At 54.0% G+C, this 22,231-nt stretch overlaps 1 protein-coding gene across 1 annotated transcript in view; it reads left to right on the top strand.

Moving 5' to 3' along the window:
* The window catches only part of LOC139226899 (unconventional myosin-Ic-like), a 50,091-nt gene that overhangs the window by 7,436 nt on the left and 20,424 nt on the right, over positions 1 to 22,231 (top strand). Inside the window, exons 8-21 of the mRNA XM_070857993.1 lie at positions 659 to 750; positions 2,058 to 2,152; positions 2,232 to 2,278; positions 3,054 to 3,134; positions 4,593 to 4,698; positions 4,808 to 4,925; positions 6,042 to 6,155; positions 6,881 to 6,957; positions 7,758 to 7,826; positions 12,363 to 12,447; positions 16,578 to 16,737; positions 17,458 to 17,541; positions 20,741 to 20,834; positions 21,520 to 21,575. Of these exons, the coding sequence (XP_070714094.1) occupies positions 659 to 750; positions 2,058 to 2,152; positions 2,232 to 2,278; positions 3,054 to 3,134; positions 4,593 to 4,698; positions 4,808 to 4,925; positions 6,042 to 6,155; positions 6,881 to 6,957; positions 7,758 to 7,826; positions 12,363 to 12,447; positions 16,578 to 16,737; positions 17,458 to 17,541; positions 20,741 to 20,834; positions 21,520 to 21,575 (1,278 nt within the window). The remainder of the gene's footprint in view (positions 1 to 658; positions 751 to 2,057; positions 2,153 to 2,231; positions 2,279 to 3,053; positions 3,135 to 4,592; positions 4,699 to 4,807; positions 4,926 to 6,041; positions 6,156 to 6,880; positions 6,958 to 7,757; positions 7,827 to 12,362; positions 12,448 to 16,577; positions 16,738 to 17,457; positions 17,542 to 20,740; positions 20,835 to 21,519; positions 21,576 to 22,231) is intronic.

Genomic DNA, 22,231 nt, shown 5'->3' with positions numbered 1-22,231 from the left:
AAACAGATTATCTGGTCATTATCACATTGCTGTTTGTGGGAGCTTGCTGTGCGCAAATTGGCTGCCGCGTTTCCCACATTACAACAGTGACTACACTCCAAACAATACTTCCTTCATTGGCTGTAAAGCGCTTTGGGACATCCGGTGGTCATGAAAGGTGCGAAAGAAATGCTAGTCTTCCTTTATAAATTGTTTTTGTCCTTGGCGTTGATGACCCACATTGCTCCGTGCTCGGAGTGAAGTCAATTTCTGCCCCTCCATCCCGCCCCACCATGGGTGGCCAACTCTAATTGGACACAGTGCTGCAGGTCTCATCACATGACTTCCAACTGCCCCGCCCCCGCGCTCCCACCATTGGTTGCCCAAAACGTGCATCATCTCGATGCCTCCCCAGCCAATCAGAAAGCCAACAGGCTCTTTGTTCCCCGATTGGATGATTCTTGACACTTGCTCAAACAGCCCTTTCCCCACCTCCGATACTTGTATTACCAATAATCAAAAGTGTTCAGGCAAACCGAAAATAAACCCACACCATTTCCTTCTGGGTTACAACACAGCCTCCCCCATCCCAGAGCCGTCCTCCCCTGCCGTTACTGTACATGTCCTTTGTCGTGGAGTCTTGCTGTGCCACTAATTTGCTGTGTGACGTTATTCCCAGGATGAGGAATGTTTGCGGCCTGGCGATGCCACGGATTTAACCTTCCTGGAGAAGCTGGAGGAGACTGTTGGGAAACATCCGCACTTTGTAACGTGAGTAGATCACTCCGACCATTCGATTCCGTCTGATGTTATGCCTCCCTCCCTCTGTCTTCCTCTCTCTCTCTCTCTCTCTGTCTCCCTCCCTCTCTCTCTTCTCTCTCTCTCTCTCTCTCTCTCTCTCTGTCTCTCTCTGTCTCCCTCCCTCTCTCACTCTCTCTCTCTCTCTCTCTCTCTGTCTCCCTCCCTCTGTCTTCTCTCTCTCTCTCTCTCTCTGTCTCCCTCCCTCTCTCTCTCCCTCCCTCTCTCTCTCTCTCTCTCTCTGTTCTCCTCCCGCTCTCTGTCTCCCTCCCTCTCTCTCTTCTCTCTCTCTCTCTTCTCTCTCTCTGTCTCCCTCTCTCGCTCTCTTTCTCTTTCTCGTTCTCTCCCGCTCCCTCTCTCCCTGACTCTCTCTCGCGCTCTCCCGCTCTTCTCTCCCTCGCTCTCTCCCGCTCTGTCTCTCTCTCGCTCTCTCTCGCTCTCTCCCGCTCTGTCTCTCTCTCGCTCTGTCTCTCTCTCGCTCTGTCTCTCTCTCGCTCTGTCTCTCTCTCGCTCTGTCTCTCTCTCGCTCTGTCTCTCTCTCGCTCTGTCTCTCTCTCGCTCTGTCTCTCTCTCGCTCTGTCTCTCTCTCGCTCTGTCTCTCTCTCGCTCTGTCTCTCTCTCGCTCTGTCTCTCTCTCGCTCTGTCTCTCTCTCGCTCTGTCTCTCTCTCGCTCTGTCTCTCTCTCGCTCTGTCTCTCTCTCGCTCTGTCTCTCTCTCTCGCTCTGTCTCTCTCTCTCGCTCTGTCTCTCTCTCTCGCTCTGTCTCTCTCTCTCGCTCTGTCTCTCTCTCTCGCTCTGTCTCTCTCTCTCGCTCTGTCTCTCTCTCTCGCTCTGTCTCTCTCTCTCGCTCTGTCTCTCTCTCTCGCTCTGTCTCTCTCTCTCGCTCTGTCTCTCTCTCTCGCTCTGTCTCTCTCTCTCGCTCTGTCTCTCTCTCTCGCTCTCCCCCGCTCTGTCGCTCTCCCCCTTGCTCTCTCCCGCTCTGTCTCCCTCTCCCTCTCCCTCTCTCTCTCTCTCTACCGCTCTCTCTTACTCTCTCTCTCTCTCTCTCTCTCTCTACCCCGCTTTCTCTCTCTACCCCGCTTTCTCTCTCTCTCTCTCTCTCTCTACCCTACTTTTTCTCTCCCCCCCCCCCCCACGCCTCGCTCGCTCTTTCTCCCCCCCCACGCCTCGCTCGCTCTTTCTCCCCCCCCCCCCCCCCCCCACGCCTCTCTCGCTCTCTCTTTCCCCCCCCCCCTCTCGTTCTCTATTTTTGTGGCTAATGGCCGTTCCTCTTGTTGTCAGACACAAGTTGGCGGATCAGAAGATGCGGAAGACGATGGCCAGGGAGGAATTCCGCCTGTTGCACTATGCCGGGGAGGTTAATTACAACGTGACGGGTAGGCAGAGCACCAGCTCACCTCTCCACATTCCGTGAACTGTTCGAGAATCCCGACTAAAGCAGTATTTCTTCCGCAGGGTTCCTGGACAAGAACAATGACCTGCTCTTCCGGAACCTGAAAGAGGTGAGTTTCAGAAACTGGCTGAATGGGAGTTGGAATGGGAACGTTGCTGTTTATAGCTGGAGTCCTGACCCCTCTCAAACCTTGGTTTGATGGGTCCGTGTTGGGAGCGTGGGGTAAACGTGAGGTGCAGGGCAGATTACCGCTCCGTTATATCAGCGTTAGCGGGGATTACCCCCCTCGCTGTGCTCAACACACCCCATCGGCTGGAGGTTCCACAGGCCAGGAACAATAACCCGGAGAATGTGATACAATAGCCAAAAAAGCCAGAGGGGGAGGGGAGGAGAATGTGTTTACGCAGCGAGTTGTTGTGATCGGGATCGCGCTGCCTGAAAGGGCGGTGGGAGCAGATTCAATAGTAACTTTCAAACCGGGAATTGGATAAATATATAAAAAGGAAACATGTGCCGGGCTGTGGGGAAAGAGTGGGACTATTTGGATAGCTCCACTAAGAGCCAGCACAGGCTCGATGGGCTGAACGGCCTCCTTCAGTGCTATTAGATTTAAATCCCACCGTGGGCAGTTTGAGAAAACTGGAGATAACAAGCAGTTGGTCGTAAAAGTGAGCATGAATCTCTCGGATTGTCGTAAAAACCCATCTGGTTCACTGATGTCCCTTTCGGGAAGGAAACTTGCCGTCCTTACCACTCTGGGCCTGTAGGTGGCACCAGACCCACGCCAGCCTCTGAGTGGCCGAGCGAGACGAGGGATGGCCAATAAGTGCTGGCCTTGCCTGTGACACCCACGACCCAATTGCCTCATTTTGTGTCTTTTTCAGGCAATGTGTGAGACTGGGAACGGGATCCTGAACCAGTGCTTCCAGCGAGGGGAACGGGATGACAAGAAGAGGCCGGAAACGGTAAAGAGCAAATGGACCGTGACCCCCTCCACGCTGTCCCCCCTCCCCCGAGCTCGCTCTTCCCGCCCCGCGCCCCCACACGCTCACTTCTGCTTCTCCTCCCCCCACCCCCCCCCCCCAACCCAACCCCCAACACTCCCCAGGCTCTCTCTCTCTTCCCCCCCCCCCCCCCCCCAGAGCTCTCTCTTCCAGCCCCCCCCGCCTCGCGCTCTCTTCCCCCCGCCCCCACACGCTCACTTCTACTTCTCCTCCCCCCAACCCTCCCCAGGCTCTCTCTCTCTCTTTTCCCCCCCCCCCCCCAGAGCTCTCTCTTCCAGCTCCCCCCCCCCCGCCTCGCGCTCTCTTCCCCGACCCCCCCACACGCTCACTTCTACTTCTCCTCCCCCCACCCCGCCCCCCCCAACCCAACCCCCAACACTCCCCAGGCTCTCTCTCTTTCCCACCCCCACTGCCAACCCTCCCCAGGCTCGCTCTCTCTCTCTCTCTCTCTCTCTCTCTCTCTCTCTCTCTCTCTCTCTTTTCCCCCCCCCCCCCCCGCCTCGCGCTCTCTTCCCCGACCCCCCACACGCTCACTTCTACTTCTCCTCCCCCCACCCCCAACCCTCCCCAGGCTCTCTCTCTCTCTTTCCCCCCCCCACCCCCCCTCCCCCCAGGCTCTCCCTCTCTTTCCCCCCCCACCCCCAGAGCTCTCTCTTCCAGCCCCCACCTGCCTCGCGCCCTCTTCCCCGCCCCCTCCCACCCTCCTCTGTAAGGGATATTGCACTGTGTTGAGTGTGGCACTGTGTTCAGAGTGCTGTCATCCCCAGTCAGGGGAGGGGTGGGCGAGCGGGCCAGGTTTGGTCATGTGCCCAGCGGGTGGTCACTGCGCTGGTCTCCTGATTGACCCTGATGGGGTTGGGCGGGAGGGGCACCTCCACTTCCTGGTGTGGCCTGAGACGGGTGCTCCGCGGGGAGTGAATGGGAACGCAATGGGTGAGGGTTGCCACAACCTATGTTCCTGGACCAATCCAGGTAACGTTACACGGTGAGAGTCGGGTCCACCTCATCCACCTCATCCACCTTCTCCCTTCCCGGGAGTCCCAGGATCCACCGCTAATGGAGTTGTTGACCAATCACAGCGATCGATCTCAATCAATGAGTCAACAACAGACCCCGACATGAGGGGCGGAAAACCCCCCCCCTGTGTGGGAGAGCTTTGGGACCCAGAGGCCCAAAGTCCCCTGTTCCTGCCGAGCGCCCGACACTCACCCCACATCACGGCTCAAAATACGCCGATACTGTGTCCCAAAATATTCACAAAATCACTCCTGCGCTAGTGTTTACGAAGCTGTTTCTTTGACTCCAATGACGGGCCGTTTCAGGAGAGCACTGGGGTGAAGAGCAGCTCCTCACTTCCGCAGGGTATCTCCTCAGCTCCGACAGCGATCCGATTACCTCTCTGACTCTCTCTCCATACAGGCAGGGACTCAGTTTAAGAACAGTCTGGCAAAACTCATGGAGATCCTGATGTCAAAAGAACCATCTTACATCCGCTGTATAAAGCCCAACGATGCGAAGCAATCAGGTAGATCCAATGTCCGAGGTGCCGTGCCCCTGACCCATTCCTGTCACATTCCTGTCAATTGACACCATTCCCGAGCTGTAACTATTGCGTTTTACCCTTGCTGTTCCAGGGAGGTTTGATGAAGTACTGATCAGGCATCAGGTGAAGTATCTTGGTCTGATGGAAAATCTCAGAGTTCGGAGAGCAGGATTTGCGTATCGGAGGAAATTCGAAAACTTCCTGCAGAGGTGGGTATGGGCGACGGGCAGAATGTGGGCATTTATTTCCTTTACAGGAACACAAGTTATTGAACCTCAGACAACTGGCAAATAGTGGTTAATATTGGAGTGTGGATTAAACTTTACTCTGTATCCAACCGCCTGTACCAGCCCCAGGAGTGTTTGATGGGACAGTGTAGAGGGAGCTTTACTCTGTATCCAACCCCCTCTACCTGCCCTGGGAGTGTTTGATGGGACAGTGTAGAGGGAGCTTTACTCTGTATCCAACCCCCTCTACCTGCCCTGGGAGTGTTTGATGGGACAGTGTAGAGGGAGCTTTACTCTGTATCTAACCCCCTGTACCTGCCCTGGGAGTGTTTGATGGGACAGTGTAGAGGGAGCTTTACTCTGTATCCAACCCCCTGTGCCTGCCCTGGGAGTGTTTGATGGGACAGTGTAGAGGGAGCTTTACTCTGTTTCCAACCCCCTCTACCTGCCCTGGGAGTGTTTGATGGGACAGTGTAGAGGGAGCTTTACTCTGTATCTAACCCCCTCTACCTGCCCTGGGAGTGTTTGATGGGACAGTGTAGAGGGAGCTTTACTCTGTATCCAACCCCCTGTACCTGCCCGGGAGTGTTTGATGGGACAGTGTAGAGGGAGCTTTACTCTGTATCCAACCCCCTCTACCTGCCCCGGGAGTGGTTGATGGGACAGTGTAGAGGGAGCTTTACTCTGTATCTAACCATCTAACCCCCTGTACCTGCCCTGGGAGTGTTTGATGGGACAGTGTAGAGGGAGCTTTACTCTGTATCTAACCCCCTGTACCTGCCCTGGGAGTGTTTGATGGGACAGTGTAGAGGGAGCTTTACTCTGTATCTAACCCCTGTACCTGCCCTGGGAGTGTTTGATGGGACAGTGTAGAGGGAGCTTTACTCTGTATCTAACCCCGTGCTGTACCTGCCCTGGGAGTGTTTGATGGGACAGTGTAGAGGGAGCTTTACTGGGTACAAACAGTACCACCTCTGAGTTGCAAGATTCACAGTATGGAGAGCTGCCGATCGAGGCATTGTGTGGTGTGGCACAGGTTTGGACGCTGTGGCTCCAGTAACAGATACTTGTACTTTCAACATCTGTTTCTTTCCGCAGGTACAAATCTTTGTGTCCTGAAACGTGGCCCAATTGGAAAGGTCAGCCTTCCAATGGGGTGGCAACATTGGTGCGACATCTCGGATACAAGCCGGAAGATCACAAGCTGGGCAGGTACATTCCACATCAGAGTCATACCTCCAGGGCAACAATAGTATAAACAAAACTCCACTCCACCAATGGCATAGTGGATGAAGACACCACTCTGCCTGGGGAACCCATCTCCCACGGAGAGTCAGCACCTTCAGGGACTGTACCCCAGGGAGAGTCAGCGCCTTCAGGAACTGTACCCCAGGGAGAGTCAGCACCTTCAGGAACTGTACCCCAGGGAGAGTCAGCACCTTCAGGGACTGTACCCCAGGGAGAGTCAGCACCTTCAGGAACTGTACCCCAGGGAGAGTCAGCACCTTCAGGGACTGTACCCCAGGGAGAGTCAGCACCTTCAGAGACTGTACCCCAGGGAGAGTCAGCACCTTCAGGGACTGTACCCCAGGGAGAGTTAGCACCTTCAGGGACTGTACCCCAGGGAGAGCAGGAGAGAAGAATTGGTAGGAAGTTGCTTAATCGGGACAGGAGCAAAAGCTGTGACCGTACCTTTGGGTATGAAGTGTGGCGATCTATAAACCCTCCCCCTGAGCCGTATGCGGGACACTCAAGGTCCCCAAACCCCCCCGTACCCCTGAGGCAAGGTTGGTTGGAAATTCTCCACCAAAATCAGACCTTCTGCCCCAAGCTGATGCCTGGGTTGTGTGTTGTGTGTCCTTGGGCTGAGCCACAGAGTTCTGTCTCTCTTCCCCTGTTAAGATCTTTATCTTATTTCCTTTTATCTACATTTTAAGGACGAAAATTTTTATCCGTTTCCCGAAGACGCTGTTTGCTACTGAAGATGCTTTTGAGCTGCAGAAAAACTCAATTGGTAAGTGACTCCCGTCAGTGGGCTCCCCCGTCCCAGGCCGCGGTTTAATATCTGGGGGAGGGGAGCATTTCTCGAAGCAGCCGGTAGTTTTTTTAGCCTTTTCTTTTCATATTCTGAACACAAAGCTTTGCTGAGTTTGGTGTTTTTGGATTGGCTCAGTGGGAGTCCACCATACCTGAAAACAACCACCTGCACTTATATAGCGCCTTTGACGTCGTAAAATGTCCCAAGGCGCTTCACAGGAGCGTTAGCAAACAAAATTTGGCGCCAAGCCACATAAACAGATATTGGGGCAGATCTTGGTCAAAGAGGCAGGTTTTAAGGAGCGTCTTAAAGGAGGAGAGGGAGGTGGAGAGGTTTAGGGAGGGAGTTCCAGAGCTTGGGGCCCAGGCAGCTGAAGGCATGGCCGCCGATGGTGGAGCGATGGGAATCGGGGGATGGGCAAGAGGCCAGAATTGGAGGAGGACAGAGATCTCTGGAGGGGGTGGATGTGGGGCTGGAGGAGATTAGAGAGATAGGGAGGGTCGAGGCCATCGAGGGAGGGATTTGAACAAGCGATGGAAGATGTTAAACGCAAGGTTTGATGGCACTGTGTTGTATTGTAGATGGAGTTTCAGTATTTAATGGAGTTACTGGTCCAGTGTGACTTAAACAATAATTCCAGCCCTGGGATGTTTAGTTTGTCGCTGAAGCGAGGCTGAGTTACTGGGATGGGGAGGGGCGGGGCGGGGGGTGGGGGGGTGGAGATTGTGTGATTGGGGGGATTCTGATCCATTCACTGAATTCCTTTCTTTCCTCAGTCACTAAGATTCAGGCGGAATGGCGAGGATTCCACCAGCGACAGAAGTACCAGAAGCAGCGATCGTCAGGTAACCATGGAGATCTGTTCACTCACACCTGGATACCGAGAGCTCAGATAGATCCACACTGGGTCATCACAGGCTCTGTGACTGCTGTGTAAACCACCCTGTGTGTGTGTGTGTGTGTGTGTGTGTGTGTGTGTGTGTGTGTGTGTGTGTGTGTGTGTGTGTGTGTGTAATACATGTCAGAGTGTGTGTATGTATACACGTCAGAGTGTGTGTGTATGTGTGTGTGTGTGTGTGTGTGTGTAATACATGTCAGAGTGTGTGTGTGTAATATAGTGTGTGTAATATAGTGTGTGTGTAATACATGTCTGTGTGCGTGTGTGTAATACACTGTGTGTAATACATGAGTGTGTGTAATACATGTCAGTGTGTGTGTAATACATGAGTGTGTGTAATACATGTCAGTGTGTGTGTAATAGTGTGTGTGTAATACATGTCAGTGTGTGTGTGTAATACATGTGTGTGTGTGTAATACATGTGTGTAATACATGTCTGTGTATAATACACTGTGTAATACATGTCAGTGTGTGTGTGTAATAGTGTGTGTGTGTGTAATAGTGTGTGTGTGTAATAGTGTGTGTGTGTAATACATGTCTCTGTGCGTGTGTGTAATACACTGTGTAATACATGTCAGTGTGTGTAATGCATGTCAGTGTGTGTGTAATGCATGTCAGTGTGTGTGTAATGCATGTCAGTGTGTGTGTAATACATGTCAGTGTATGTAATACATGTGAGTGTAATAGTGTGTGTGTAATCCATGTCTGTGTAATAGTGTGTGTGTAATACATGTCTGTGTGTGTAATACATGTCTGTGTGTGTGTGTAATACATGTCTGTGTATTACACTGTGTAATGCATGTCAGTGTGTGTGTAATACATGTCAGTGTGTGTGTAATACATGTCAGTGTGTGTGTGTAATGTCTGTGTGTGTGTAATGTCTGTGTGTAATAGTGTGTGTGTAATACATGTCTGTGTGTGTAATACATGTCTGTGTGTGTAATACATGTCTGTGTGTGTGTAATCCATGTCTGTGTAATAGTGTATGTGTAATACATGTCTGTGTGTGTAATACATGTCAGTGTGTGTGTGTGTAATACATGTCTGTGTGTGTGTGTGTAATACATGTCTGTGTATTACACTGTGTAATGCATGTCAGTGTGTGTAATACATGTCAGTGTGTGTGTAATACATGTCTGTGTGTGTGTAATGTCTGTGTGTGTGTGTAATAGTGTGTGTGTAATACATGTCTGTGTGTAATACATGTCTGTGTGTGTGTAATACATGTCTGTGTAATAGTGTGTGTGTAATACATGTCAGTGTGTGTAATATGTCAGTGTGTGTAATACATGTCAGTGTGTAATACATGTGTGTGTGTGTGTAATAGTGTGTAATACATGTCTGTGTGTAATAGTGTGTGTAATACATGTCAGTGTGTTTGTGTAATACATGTCTGTGTAATACATGTCTGTGTAATAGTGTGTGTGTAATACATGTCAGTGTGTGTAATACATGTCTGTGTAATACATGTCTGTGTGTAATACATGTCTGTGTGTGTGTAATACATGTCTGTGTGTGTAATACATGTCTGTGTGTGTGTAATAGTGCGTGTAATACATGTCTGTGTAATAGTGTGTGTAATACATGTCTGTGTGTAATACATGTCAGTGTGTGTGTAATACATGTCTGTGTAATAGTGCGTGTGTAATACATGTCAGTGTGTGTGTAATACATGTCTGTGTGTAATACATGTCTGTGTAATACGTGTGTGTGTGTAATACAGTGCGTAATACATGTCTGTGTAATAGTGTGTGTAATACATGTCAGTGTGTTTGTGTAATACATGTCTGTGTAATACATGTCTGTGTGTGTAATAGTGTGTGTGTAATACATGTCTGTGTGTAATACATGTGTGTGTGTAATACATGTCAGTGTGTGTGTGTGTAATAGTGTGTGTGTGTGTAATGGTGTGTGTGTAATACATGTCTGTGTGTAATACATGTCTGTGTGTGTGTAATACATTGTGTAATACATGTCAGTGTGTGTAATACATGCCAGTGTGTGTAATACATGTCTGTGTAATACATGTCTGTGTGTGTGTAATACATGTCTGTGTGTGTAATAGTGCGTGTAATACATGTCTGTGTGTGTAATAGTGTGTGTGTAATACATGTGTGTGTGTGTAATACAAGTCTGTGTAAGTGTGTGTGTAATACATGTCTGTGTAATACATGTGTGTAATACATGTCTGTGTACTACATTTCTGTGTGTAATAGTCTGTGTGTAATACATGTCTGTGTGTAATACATGTGTGTGTGTGTGCGTGTGTGTGTAATAGCGTGTGTGTAATACATGTCTGTGTGTAATACATGTCTGTGTGTGTGTGTGTAATACACTGTGTAATACATGTCTGTGTGTGTAATACATGTCTGTGTAATACATGTCTGTGTGTGTAATACATGTCTGTGTGTGTGTAATAGTGCGTGTAATACATGTCTGTGTGTAATAGTGTGTGTGTAATACATGTCTGTGTGTAATAGTGTGTGTGTAATACATGTCAGTGTGTGTGTGTAATGCATGTCTGTGTGTAATAGTGTGTGTGTAATACATGTCTGTGTAATACATGTCAGTGTGTGTGTGTAATACATGTCTGTGTGTAATACATGTCTGTGTGTGTGTAATAGTGTGTGTGTAATACATGTCTGTGTGTGTAATACATGTCTGTGTGTGTAATACATGTCTGTGTGTGTGTAATACGTGTGTGTGTAATACATGTCTGTGTGTGTAATACATGTCTGTGTGTGTAATACATGTCTGTGATACATGTCAGTGTGTGCGTGATACATGTCAGTGTGTGCGTAATACATGTGAGTGTGTGTAATAGTGTGTGTAATACATGTCTGTGTGTAATAGTGTGTGTGTGTGATACATGTCTGTGTGTGTGTAATACATGTCTGTGTGTAATACATTGTGTGTGTGTGTGTGTGTGTGTGTAATACATGTCTGTGTAATACACTCTAATACATGTCAGTGTGTGTGTGTAATACAGTGTGTGTGTGTGTAATGTCTGTGTGCGTGTGTGTAATACACTAATACATGTCTGTGTGTAATACATGTCTGTGTGTAATACATGTCTGTGTGTAATACATGTCTGTGTGTAATACATGCCTGTGTGTAATACATGTCAGTGTGTGTGTAATACATGTCAGTGTGTGCGTGATACATGAGTGTGTGCGTAATACATGTGCGTGTGTGCGTAATACATGAGTGTGTGCGTAATACATGTGAGTGTGTGCGTAATACATGTGAGTGTGTGCGTAATACATGTGAGTGTGTGCGTAATACATGTGAGTGTGTGCGTAATACATGTGAGTGTGTGCGTAATACATGTGTGTGTGTGTAATAGTGTGTAATACATGTGTGTGTGTGTGTGTAATAGTGTGTAATACATGTCTGTGTGTGTAATACACTGTGTAATACATGTCTGTGTGTGTGTGTGTAATACACTGTGTGTAATACATGTCTGTGTGTGTAATACATGTCAGTGTGTGTGTAATACATGTCAGTGTGTGTGTAATACATGTCTGTGTAATACATGTCTGTGTGTAATAGTGTGTGTAATACATGTCTGTGTGTGTAATAGTGTGTGTGTAATACATGTCTGTGTGTAATACGTGTGTGTGTGTGTAATACATGTGTGTGTGTAATAGTGTGTGTAATACATGTCTGTGTAATAGTGTGTGTGTAATACATGTCTGTGTGTGTAATACATGTCAGTGTGTGAGTGTGTGTGTAATACATGTCTGTGTGTGTAATAGTGTGTGTGTAATACATGTATGTGTGTAATACACTGTGTAATACATGTTAATGTGTGTGTGTGTGTAATACATATCTGTGTGCGTGTGTGTAATACACTGTGTAATACATGTCAGTGTGTGTGTAATACATGTCAGTGTGTGTGTAATACATGTCTGTGTGTAATACATGTCAGAGTGTGTGTGTGTGTGTAATGTCTGTGTGTGTGTAATAGTGTGTGTGTAATAGTGTGTGTGTAATACATGTCTGTGTGTGTGTAATACATGTCTGTGTGTGTGTAATACAGTGTGTGTGTGTGTGTGTGTGTGTAATACAGTGTGTGTGTGTGTGTGTGTAATACAGTGTGTGTGTGTGTGTGTGTGTGTGTAATACAGTGTGTGTGTGTGTAATACAGTGTGTGTGTGTGTGTGTGTGTGTGTGTAATACAGTGTGTGTGTGTGTGTGTAATACAGTGTGTGTGTGTGTGTGTGTGTAATACAGTGTGTGTAATACAGTGTGTGTGTGTGTAATACAGTGTGTGTGTGTGTGTGTGTGTGTAATACAGTGTGTGTGTGTGTGTAAATACGTCAGCGGCCCGGAGGAAAACAATTCCTGTTATACGTTCTTGGTTTTAAATGTTCAGTGTGCAGATGTTGGGAGTGGGTGCAGGGTGTGTGGGGCCGAGTGCGGGGATGGAATTCTCGGCCCCACACCCTGACACCGAACTTTGCCCTTTGTGTTTCTGCAGCAATCGCCATCCAGTCATGGTGGAGAGGGGAGATGGGCCGCAGGGTCGCCACACGACGGAAACATGCTGCTGTGACCATCCGCCGGTGAGGGGGCCGCTGCCCCGGGGAGAGCGGGGGGTGGGGTGTGTGTGTGTGTTGGGGTGGGGGGGGGGGGAGGGCATGTGTGTTGGGGTGGGGGGGGGGGGGGAGGCGTGTGTGTTGGGGTGGGCGGGGGGGTGTGTGTGTTGGGGTGGGGTGTGTGTGTGTGTGTGGGGGGGGGGTGTGTGTGTTGGGGTGGGGGGGGGGTGTGTGTGTGTGTGTGGGGGTGGGTGTGTAGGGGGGGCATGTGTGTTGGGGTGGGGGGGTGTGTGTGTGGGGGGAGACGTGTGCGCGTGGGGGGGGTGTGTGCGTGGGGGGGGGGTGTGTGCGTGGGGGGGGGTGTGTGCGTGGGGGGGGGGTGTGCGCGTGGGGGGGGGGGTGTGCGCGGGGGGGGGGGGGTGTGCGTGGGGGGGGGGTGTGCGCGTGGGGGGGGGGGTGTGCGCGTGGGGGGGGGGTGTGCGCGTGGGGGGGGGGGTGTGCGTGGGGGGGGGGGTGTGCGTGGGGGGGGGGGGTGTGCGTGGGGGGGGGGGTGTGCGCGTGGGGGGGGGGTGTGCGCGTGGGGGGGGGGGGGTGTGCGTGGGGGGGGGGGGGTGTGTGCGTGGGGGGGGGGGTGTGCGTGGGGGGGGGGGTGTGCGTGGGGGGGGGGTGTGTGCGTGGGGGGGGGGGTGTGAGCGTGGGGGGGGTGTGTGTGTGGGGGGGGGGGGGGGGTGTTGCTGGGCCGCAGCCCATGGAACATTCCGGGACAGGCCCACATATCATTTACTTTTGCATTAACAACTGAGAGCAGGGGCCATCAATATCAGACAGTCACTAATAAATCCAATGGGGAATTCAGAGCGGGGAGAATGTGGAGCTCGCTGCCACAGGGAGGGGTTGAGGTGAATAGTATCGATGTATTTAAGGGGAGGCTGGATAAACACATGGGGGAGAAAGGAATAGAAGGATATGGTGATGGGGGGAGATGGAGAGGGTGGGAGGGGGCTGGTGTGGAGCATAAACCCCGGCACGGAGCGGGGGGGGCCGGACACTCGGCACGGAGCGGGGGGGGCCGGACACTCGGCACGGAGCGGGGGGGGGGGCCGGACACTCGGCACGGAGCGGGGGGGCCGGACACTCGGCACGGGGCGGGGGGGGGGGCCGGACACTCGGCACGGAGCGGGGGGGGGGGGCCGGACACTCGGCACGGAGCGGGGGGGGGGGCCGGACACTCGGCACGGAGCGGGGGGGGGGGGCCGGACACTCGGCACGGAGCGGGGGGGGGGGCCGGACACTCGGCACGGAGCGGGGGGGGGGGCCGGACACTCGGCACGGAGCGGGGGGGCCGGACACTCGGCACGGAGCGGGGGGCCGGACACTCGGCACGGAGCGGGGGGGCCGGACACTCGGCACGGAGCGGGGGGGGTCCGGACACTCGGCACGGAGCGGGGGGGGCGGACACTCGGCACGGAGCGGGGGGGCCGGACACTCGGCACGGAGCGGGGGGGGCGGACACTCGGCACGGAGCGGGGGGGCCGGACACTCGGCACGGAGCGGGGGGGGGCCGGACACTCTGCACGGAGCGGGGAGGGCGGACACTCGGCACGGAGTGGGGGGGGCCGGACACTCGGCACGGAGCGGGGGGGGGGGCCGGACACTCGGCACGGAGCGGGGGGGGCCGGACACTCGGCACGGAGCGGGGGGGGCCGGACACTCGGCACGGAGCGGGGGGGCCGGACACTCGGCACGGAGCGGGAGGGGCCGGACACTCGGCACGGAACGGGGGGGTGGGCGGACACTCGGCACGGAGCGGGGGGGTGGGGGGGGGGGCGGACTCTCGGCACGGAGCGGGGGGGTGGGGGGGGGGGCGGACACTCGGCACGGAGCGGGGGGGCGGACTCTCGGCACGGAGCGGGGGGGTGGGGGGGGGGGGGCGGACTCTCGGCACGGAGCGGGGGGGCGGACACTCGGCACGGAGCGGGGGGGTGGGGGGGGGGGGCGGACTCTCGGCACGGAGCGGGGGGGCCGGACACTCGACACGGAGCGGGGGGGTGGGGGGGGGGGCCGGACACTCGGCACGGAGCGGGGGGGTGGGGGGGGGGGCGGACACTCGGCACGGAGCGGGGGGGTGGGGGGGGGGGGGCGGACACTCGGCACGGAGCGGGGGGGTGGGGGGGGGGGCCGGACACTCGGCACGGAGCGGGGGGGCCGGACACTCGACACGGAGCGGGGGGGTGTCGAGTGGCCTGTTTCTGGGCCGGACACACCGAGACCATTAACTCCCGGTAAAGTCTGTGCCCCCGGTAAAGTCTGTGTGATGGGCCCGCAAGGTTTGCTGTCAGGTTTAATGCACTGGCCTCACTTCTGGTTGTTTCTAGTGAGTGGAAAATGCCTGAAAATCCCCGGGATCAGGGGAAGCCTCAAACTCCAGAAACCCCCACAGGAGAGGGGAGGGGAGGGAAGGAGGAGAGGGAGAGGCACTGCTCGTATCAGTCAAGAGTGGGGTCTGTGTCACATAGAAAATAGGTGCAGGAGTAGGCCATTCAGCCCTTCTAGCCTGCACCGCCATTCAATGAGTTCATGGCTGAACATGAAACTTCAGTACCCCCTTCCTGCTTTCTCGCCATAACCCTTGATCCCCCGAGTAGTAAGGACTTCATCTAACTCCTTTTTGAATATATTTAGTGAATTGTCCTCAACTACTTTCTGTGGTAGAGAATTCCACAGGTTCACCACTCTCTGGGTGAAGAAGTTTCTCCTCATCTCGGTCCTAAATGGCTTACCCCTTATCCTTAGACTGTGACCCCTGGTTCTGGACTTCCCCAACATTGGGAACATTCTTCCTGCATCTAACCTGTCTAAACCCATCAGAATTTTAAACGTTTCTATGAGGTCCCCTCTCATTCTTCTGAACTCCAGAGAATACAAGCCCAGTTGATCCAGTCTTTCTTGCTAGGTCAGTCCCGCCATCCCGGGAATCAGTCTGGTAAACCTTTGCTGCACTCCCTCAATAGCAAGAATGTCCTTCCTCAGGTTAGGAGACCAAAACTGTACACAATACTCCAGGTGTGGCCTCACCAAGGCCCTGTACAACTGTAGTAACACCTCCCTGCCCCTGTACTCAAATCCCCTCGCTATGAAGGCCAACATGCCATTTTCTTTCTTCACCGCCTGCTGTACCTGCATGCCAACCTTCAATGACTGATGTACCATGACACCCAGGTCTCTTTGCACCTTCCCTTTTCCTAAACTGTCACCATTCAGATAATAGTCTGTCTCTCTGTTTTTACCACCAAAGTGGATAACCTCACATTTATCCACATTATACTTCATCTGCCATGCATTTGCCCACTCACCTAACCTATCCAAGTCATGGCACTGAGCGATACGCTGGCAGTGAGTGGATTAACACAGGGGTCCTGGGGAAGGGGGGCCTGTGACAGGGGGCCCGATAACACTCGCCGACACGCAGGAAAACTGCGCACGACCAATGGATCGAAATACTCTCGCATTTCAAGTTACGATCTGATTTATTAATGGCGTGTGTAAACATTCGAAGGGCCTATTGCAGAGCTTGACTCCACAGTTGTGTGTGATGGATCCGGGGGAGGGGGTATATGGGGCTACAGGGGGTCTCAGGGATCCCCTCAGGCTGACCCGCTCTCGGACCCGCTCCAGTAACTCTGCTGTCCAATTGGAGCTCCTCTCGTTTTCGGCTGTTGTGATGTCCTCTCTCCCTCACTGACAATGTCTGTCTCCCTCTCCCTCACTGACAATGTCTGTCTCCCTCTCCCTCACTGACAATGTCTGTCTCTCTCTCCCTCACTGACAATGTCTGTCTCTCTCTCCCTCACTGACAATGTCTGTCTCCCTCTCTCTCACTGACAATGTCTGTCTCCCTCTCCCTCACTGACAATGTCTGTCTCCCTCTCCCTCACTGACAATGTCTGTCTCCCTCTCCCTCACTGACAATGTCTGTCTCCCTCTCCCTCACTGACAATGTCTGTCTCCCTCTCCCTCACTGACAATGTCTGTCTCCCTCTCTCTCACTGACAATGTCTGTCTCCCTCTCCCTCACTGACAATGTCTGTCTCCCTCTCCCTCACTGACAATGTCTGTCTCCCTCTCTCTCACTGACAATGTCTGTCTCTCTCCCTCAGGTTTATCAAGGGTTTCATTTACCGACACACGCCACGCTGTCCTGAGAACGAGTATTTCCTGGATTATGTCCGATACTCCTTCCTGATGAAGCTGAAACGCAATCTGCCAAAGAATGTTGTGGATAAATCCTGGCCAGTGCCCCCCCCAGCGCTCTCCGAGGTACGGCGAGTGGTCATGTGCATTTCTAACCTGCGATGTCTGTGATTGGACCCCAACATACACAGGAACAGGAGGAGGCCATTCAGCCCCTCGAGCCTGTTACACAGGAACAGGAGGAGGCCATTCAGCCCCTCGAGCCTGTTACACAGGAACAGGAGGAGGCCATTCAGCCCCTCGAACCTGTTCCACCATTCAATCAGATCATGGCTGACCCGTATCTTAACTCCACTTACCTGCTCCATATTCATTTACACCCTTGCTTAACAAAAATCCATTAATCTCAGTTTTGAAATTTTCTTTTGACCCCCCACCCCCCACCCCTCCAGCCCTTTCGATCCGTGCCGATTTGTGTGCAGTGGGGAGAGCGTGGCTTGGCCCCCAGAGGCTGCACTCTGGCCCTGGACAGGTTGTTGGGAGATGGGCCTGGGTTGCAGTAGGAAGGGGTCAGTCTGTTGCTTGTCTCTGACAGTAATTCGCATTCGCCGATGTTGGGTGGGGCGGGGGCTGAATACTCGATTCTGGATGTTCCTTGTGCGACAGTGACTCACCTGTCACCACCTGTAAAAGTACACCGATTTCTTGCACACCAACCTGCAGCAGTGACTGCACTTTAGAAGTACGTCATTGGCTGTATAACGCTTTGGGGGTGTCCGGGGCTGTGCAAGGTGCTGTCGGATTGCAGGTCTTTGTTTAACCTTGTGCTCCGGCGTTGAGTTACAGGCCTCCGAGCTGCTGCGCGAGCTGAATATGCAGAACATGGTGCAGACTTACTGCAAGAGGATCACTCTGGAGTGGAAGCAGCAGGTAGGGAGTGAGAGAGCGTTACTGTGTGTGGGTGGGGTGAATGCTCTCGCACAGCTGTGCCTCACAAACTTAAATCAAACTTGCCAAATGGGAAACCGCCTCAGATTACCGAGAGGATCTTGTGTTATCTGGCCTCATCCGTGCCTTTGTTACCTCCAGACTTGACTGTTCCAACGCACTCCTAGCTGGCCTCCCACGTTCTACCCTGCGTAAACTAGAGGTGATCCAAAACTCAGCTGCCCCAGTGTCCTAACTCGCACCGAGTCCCGCTCACCCATCACCCCCTGTGCTCACTGCCCCCGTGTCCTAACTCGCACCGAGTCCCGCTCACCCATCACCCCCTGTGCTCACTGACCCGTGTCCTAACTCGCACCCAGTCCCACTCACCCATCACCCCCTGTGCTCACTGCCCTGTGTCCTAACTCACACCAAGTCCCACTCACCCATCACCCCCTTTGCTCACTGCCCCGTGTCCTAACTCGCACCGAGTCCCCCTCACTCATCACCCCCTATGTCCCGAGTCCTAACTCGCACCGAGTCCCGCTCACCCATCACCCCCTGTGCTCACTGCCCTGTGTCCTAACTCGCACTGAGTCCCGCTCACCCATCACCCCCTGTGCTCACTGACCCGTGTCCTAACTCGCACCGAGTCCCGCTCACCCATCACCCCCTGTGCTCACTGACCCGTGTCCTAACTCGCACCAAGTCCCACTCACCCATCACCCCCTGTGCTCACTGCCCCGTGTCCTAACTCACACCGAGTCCCGCTCACCCATCACCCCCTGTGCTCACTGCCCCGTGTCCTAACTCACACCGAGTCCCGCTCACCCATCACCCCCTGTGCTCATTGACCCGTGTCCTAACTCGCACCGAGTCCCGCTCACCCATCACCCCCTGTGCTCACTGCCCCGTGTCCTAACTCGCACCGAGTCCCGCTCACCCATCACCCCCTGTGCTCACTGCCCCGTGTCCTAACTCGCACCGAGTCCCGCTCACCCATCACCCCCTGTGCTCACTGCCCCGTGTCCTAACTCGCACCGAGTCCCGCTCACCCATCACCCCCTGTGCTCACTGCCCCGTGTCCTAACTCACACCGAGTCCCGCTCACCCATCACCCCCTGTGCTCACTGCCCCGTGTCCTAACTCACACCGAGTCCCACTCACCCATCACCCCCTGTGCTCACTGACCGACATTGGCTCCCGGTTAAGCAACGCCTCAATTTCAAAATTCTCCTCTTTGTTTACAAATCCCTCCATGGCCCTCGCCCCTCCCTATCTCTGTAATCTCCTCCAGCCCCACAACCCCTCAAGATGTCTGCGCTCCACAAATTCTGTCCATTTGAGCTTCCCTGATTATAATCGCTCCACCATCGGTGGCCGTGCCTTCAGCTGCCTGGGCCCCAAGCTCTGGAACTCCCTCCCTAAACCTCTCCGCCTCTCTCCTCCTTTAAGCCGCTTCTTAAAACCTCCCTCTTGGAGCAAGCTATTGGTCACCTGCTTTAATATCTCCTTCTGTGGTTTAGTGTTGAATTTATTTTTTTGTCTTATAATGCTCCTGTGAAGCACCTTGGGACGTTTTACTATGTTAAAGGAGCTACATAAATACAGGTGGTTGTTCATTTTGGGGCTGTGGGCATCGCTGGAAAGGCCGGCATTTACTGGTTTTGTACGTCAGTGTCTCGCTCGGCCACTTCAGAGGGCATGTTGGTGTGGGTCTGGAGTCACCTATAGGCCCAGACCGGGTAAGGACCGCAGCTTTCCTTCCCTAAAGGACGTTGGTGAACGAGGTGAATTTTTGCAACAATTCGGCTTTTACTGAGACTGGCTTTCTATTTGCCGATTTTATGAAACTGAATTTTAAATTGTCAGCGGTGGATTTGAGCTCTGGATTATTAGTCCAGTGACATAACCACCACAGGACGGTATTGCAGAGAGCTTCCGTGGGTCACCAAGTGGGAACACACGGCTTGCTGCTGTGTGATGGGAGGAGCAGCATCCCGTCTGCTCACACACACCATCTGGTGGCCACTTGCAGAGCAGCAGTGGCAGCACAGAGTGAGCCAAAGAACAGGAGGAGGCCCATTCAGCCCCTCGAGCCTGTTACACAGGAACAGGAGGAGGCCATTCAGCCCCTCGAGCCTGTTACACAGGATCAGGAGGAGGCCATTCAGCCCCTCGAGCCTGTTACACAGGAACAGGAGGAGGCCATTCAGCCCCTCGAGCCTGTTACACAGGAACAGGAGGAGGCCATTCAGCCCCTCGAGCCTGTTACACAGGAACAGGAGGAGGCCATTCAGCCCCTCGAGCCTGTTACACAGGAACAGGAGGAGGCCATTCAGCCCCTCGAGCCTGTTACACAGGAACAGGAGGAGGCCATTCAGCCCCTCGAGCCTGTTACACAGGAACAGGAGGAGGCCATTCAACCCCTCGAGCCTGTTCTGCCGTTCAGTTAGATCACGGTTGATCTGTATCTTAATTCCATTAACCCTCCTTGGTTCAATAATCTTGACCCAACAAAAGTCCATCGGTCTCAGTCTGGAAAGCTCCAATTAACCCCCAGCACCCACAGCCTTTGGGAGAGAGAGTTCCCGATTCCCACGGCCCTTTGTGTGAAGAAGTGCTTCCTGACATCACCCTGAACGGCCGGGCTCTAATTTTAAGGTGACTCCCCTTGTTCTGGACTCCCCCCATCTCCCCTCGATCTCCCCTATCCTTTAATTCTCTGGGCAGGAAGTTATTTTTTTGAAAAGCTTATTTTGATTAACTTTCTTCAGTTACATTTGAACTTTAACCATCAATCCCTCTCGCTCTCTCTCTCTCCGTCGCTCTCTCTCTCTCTGTCGCTCGCTCTCTCTCTCTCCGTCGCTCTCTCGCTCCGACTCTCGCTCTGTCTCTCTCTCTGTCGCCCTCCCTCTCTCTCTTTCTCTGTCGCCCTCCCTCTCTCTCTTTCTCTCTGTCGCCCTCCCTCTCTCTCTTTCTCTCTGTCGCCCTCCCCCTCTCTCTTTCTCTCTGTCGCCCTCCCTCTCTCTTTTTCTCTCTGTCGCCCTCCCTCTCTCTCTTTTTCTCTCTGTCGCCCTCCCTCTCTCTCTTTTTCTCTCTGTCGCCCTCCCTCTCTCTCTTTCTCTCTGTCGCCCTCCCTCTCTCTCTTTCTCTCTGTCGCCCTCCCTCTCTCTCTCTCTCTCTCTCTCGCCTTCTGCAGCTGGAGCAGAAAGTTGTGGCAAGTGAACTCTTCAAGGACAAAAAAGACAATTATCCTCAAAGTGTTCCCAAGCAGTTCGTCAACTCCAGGATCGGTGAGTAAACGGCATTGCCGAGAGCTAGAGCGAAGCGAATCAGGCTCCGAGCCAACCACACGGGGGGAGGGGCATGGTCGGGTGGAGGGGCATGGTCGGGGGGGAGGGGCATGGTCGGGGGGGAGGGGCATGGTCGGGGGGGAGGGGCATGGTCGGGGGGGAGGGGCATGGTCGGGGGGGAGGGGCATGGTCGGGGGGGAGGGGCATGGTCGGGGGGGAGGGGCATGGTCGGGGGGAGGGGCATGGTCGGGGGGGAGGGGCATGGTCGGGGGGGGAGGGGCATGGTCGGGGGGGAGGGGCATGGTCGGGGGGGAGGGGCATGGTCGGGGGGGGAGGGGCATGGTCGGGGGGGGAGGGGCATGGTCGGGGGGGAGGGGCATGGTCGGGGGGGGGAGGGGCATGGTCGGGGGGGGAAGGGCACGGTCGGGGGGGAGGGGCACGACCGGGGGGGAGGGGCACGGTCGGGGGGGAGGAGCACGGTCCGGGGGGGGGAGGGGTCACGGTCCGGGGGGGAGGGGGCACGGTCCGGGGGGAGGGGGCACGGTCCGGGGGGAGGGGGCACGGTCGGGGGGGAGGGGCACGGTCGGGGGGGAGGGGCACGGTCGGGGGGGAGGGGCACGGTCGGGGGGAGGGGCATGGTCGGGGGGGTAGTATGTACGATTGACTTGTTTTGTTTTTCTTTCAGCAACAAATGAGATCAATGCCAAAGTGCTGCAGGTTATAGAAAGTGATAAAATCAAGGTAAATGTAAACCATCACGCGCTCCCCGCGCCCCGCCACGCGCTCCCCGCGCCCCGCCACGCGCTCCCCGCGCCCCGCCACGCGCGGCCCGCGCCCCGAGGGGCTGACTGAGCTCTTGCCCTCGATTGCTGAATAGAATGATGGGGGTTTAGGGAAATTGTAAAGATTAGTTTTTAATATACAGGGCCAATGTGTGAGGGGAGTTTCTCCTGTTACATGAACAACTGGCACTTGATAAAATCCTGTTTATCAATTTTATGACCATCGAATCATAGAATGGTTACAGCACAGGAGGCCATTCGGCCCATCAAGCCCGTGCCGGCTCTCTAAGAGCCCCTCAGTCAGTCCCACCCCCCCGCCCTTTCCCCGTTGCCCTGCAATTTATTTGCTTCAGGTATTTATCCAATTCCATTTTGAAAGCCACGATTGAGTCTGCCTCCATCACCCTCTGAGGCCGTGCATTCCAGATCCTAACCACTCGCTGCGTAAAAATGTTTTCCCTCGAGACGCCTTTGGTTCTTCTCAGTCACCTTAAATCTGAGTCCTCTGGTTCCTGACCCTTCCACCAATGGGAACAGTCTCTCTCTCTCTCTACTCTGTCCAGACCCCTCATGATTTTGAAAACCTCGATCAAATCTCCTCTCAACCTTCTCTGC

Source organism: Pristiophorus japonicus, chromosome 16 (assembly GCF_044704955.1).
Source record: "Pristiophorus japonicus isolate sPriJap1 chromosome 16, sPriJap1.hap1, whole genome shotgun sequence".
In the NCBI taxonomy this organism is placed as follows: domain Eukaryota; kingdom Metazoa; phylum Chordata; class Chondrichthyes; family Pristiophoridae; genus Pristiophorus; species Pristiophorus japonicus.
Note: the sequence above shows the minus strand (reverse complement) of the source record. Positions and strands in the feature narration are given on the sequence as shown.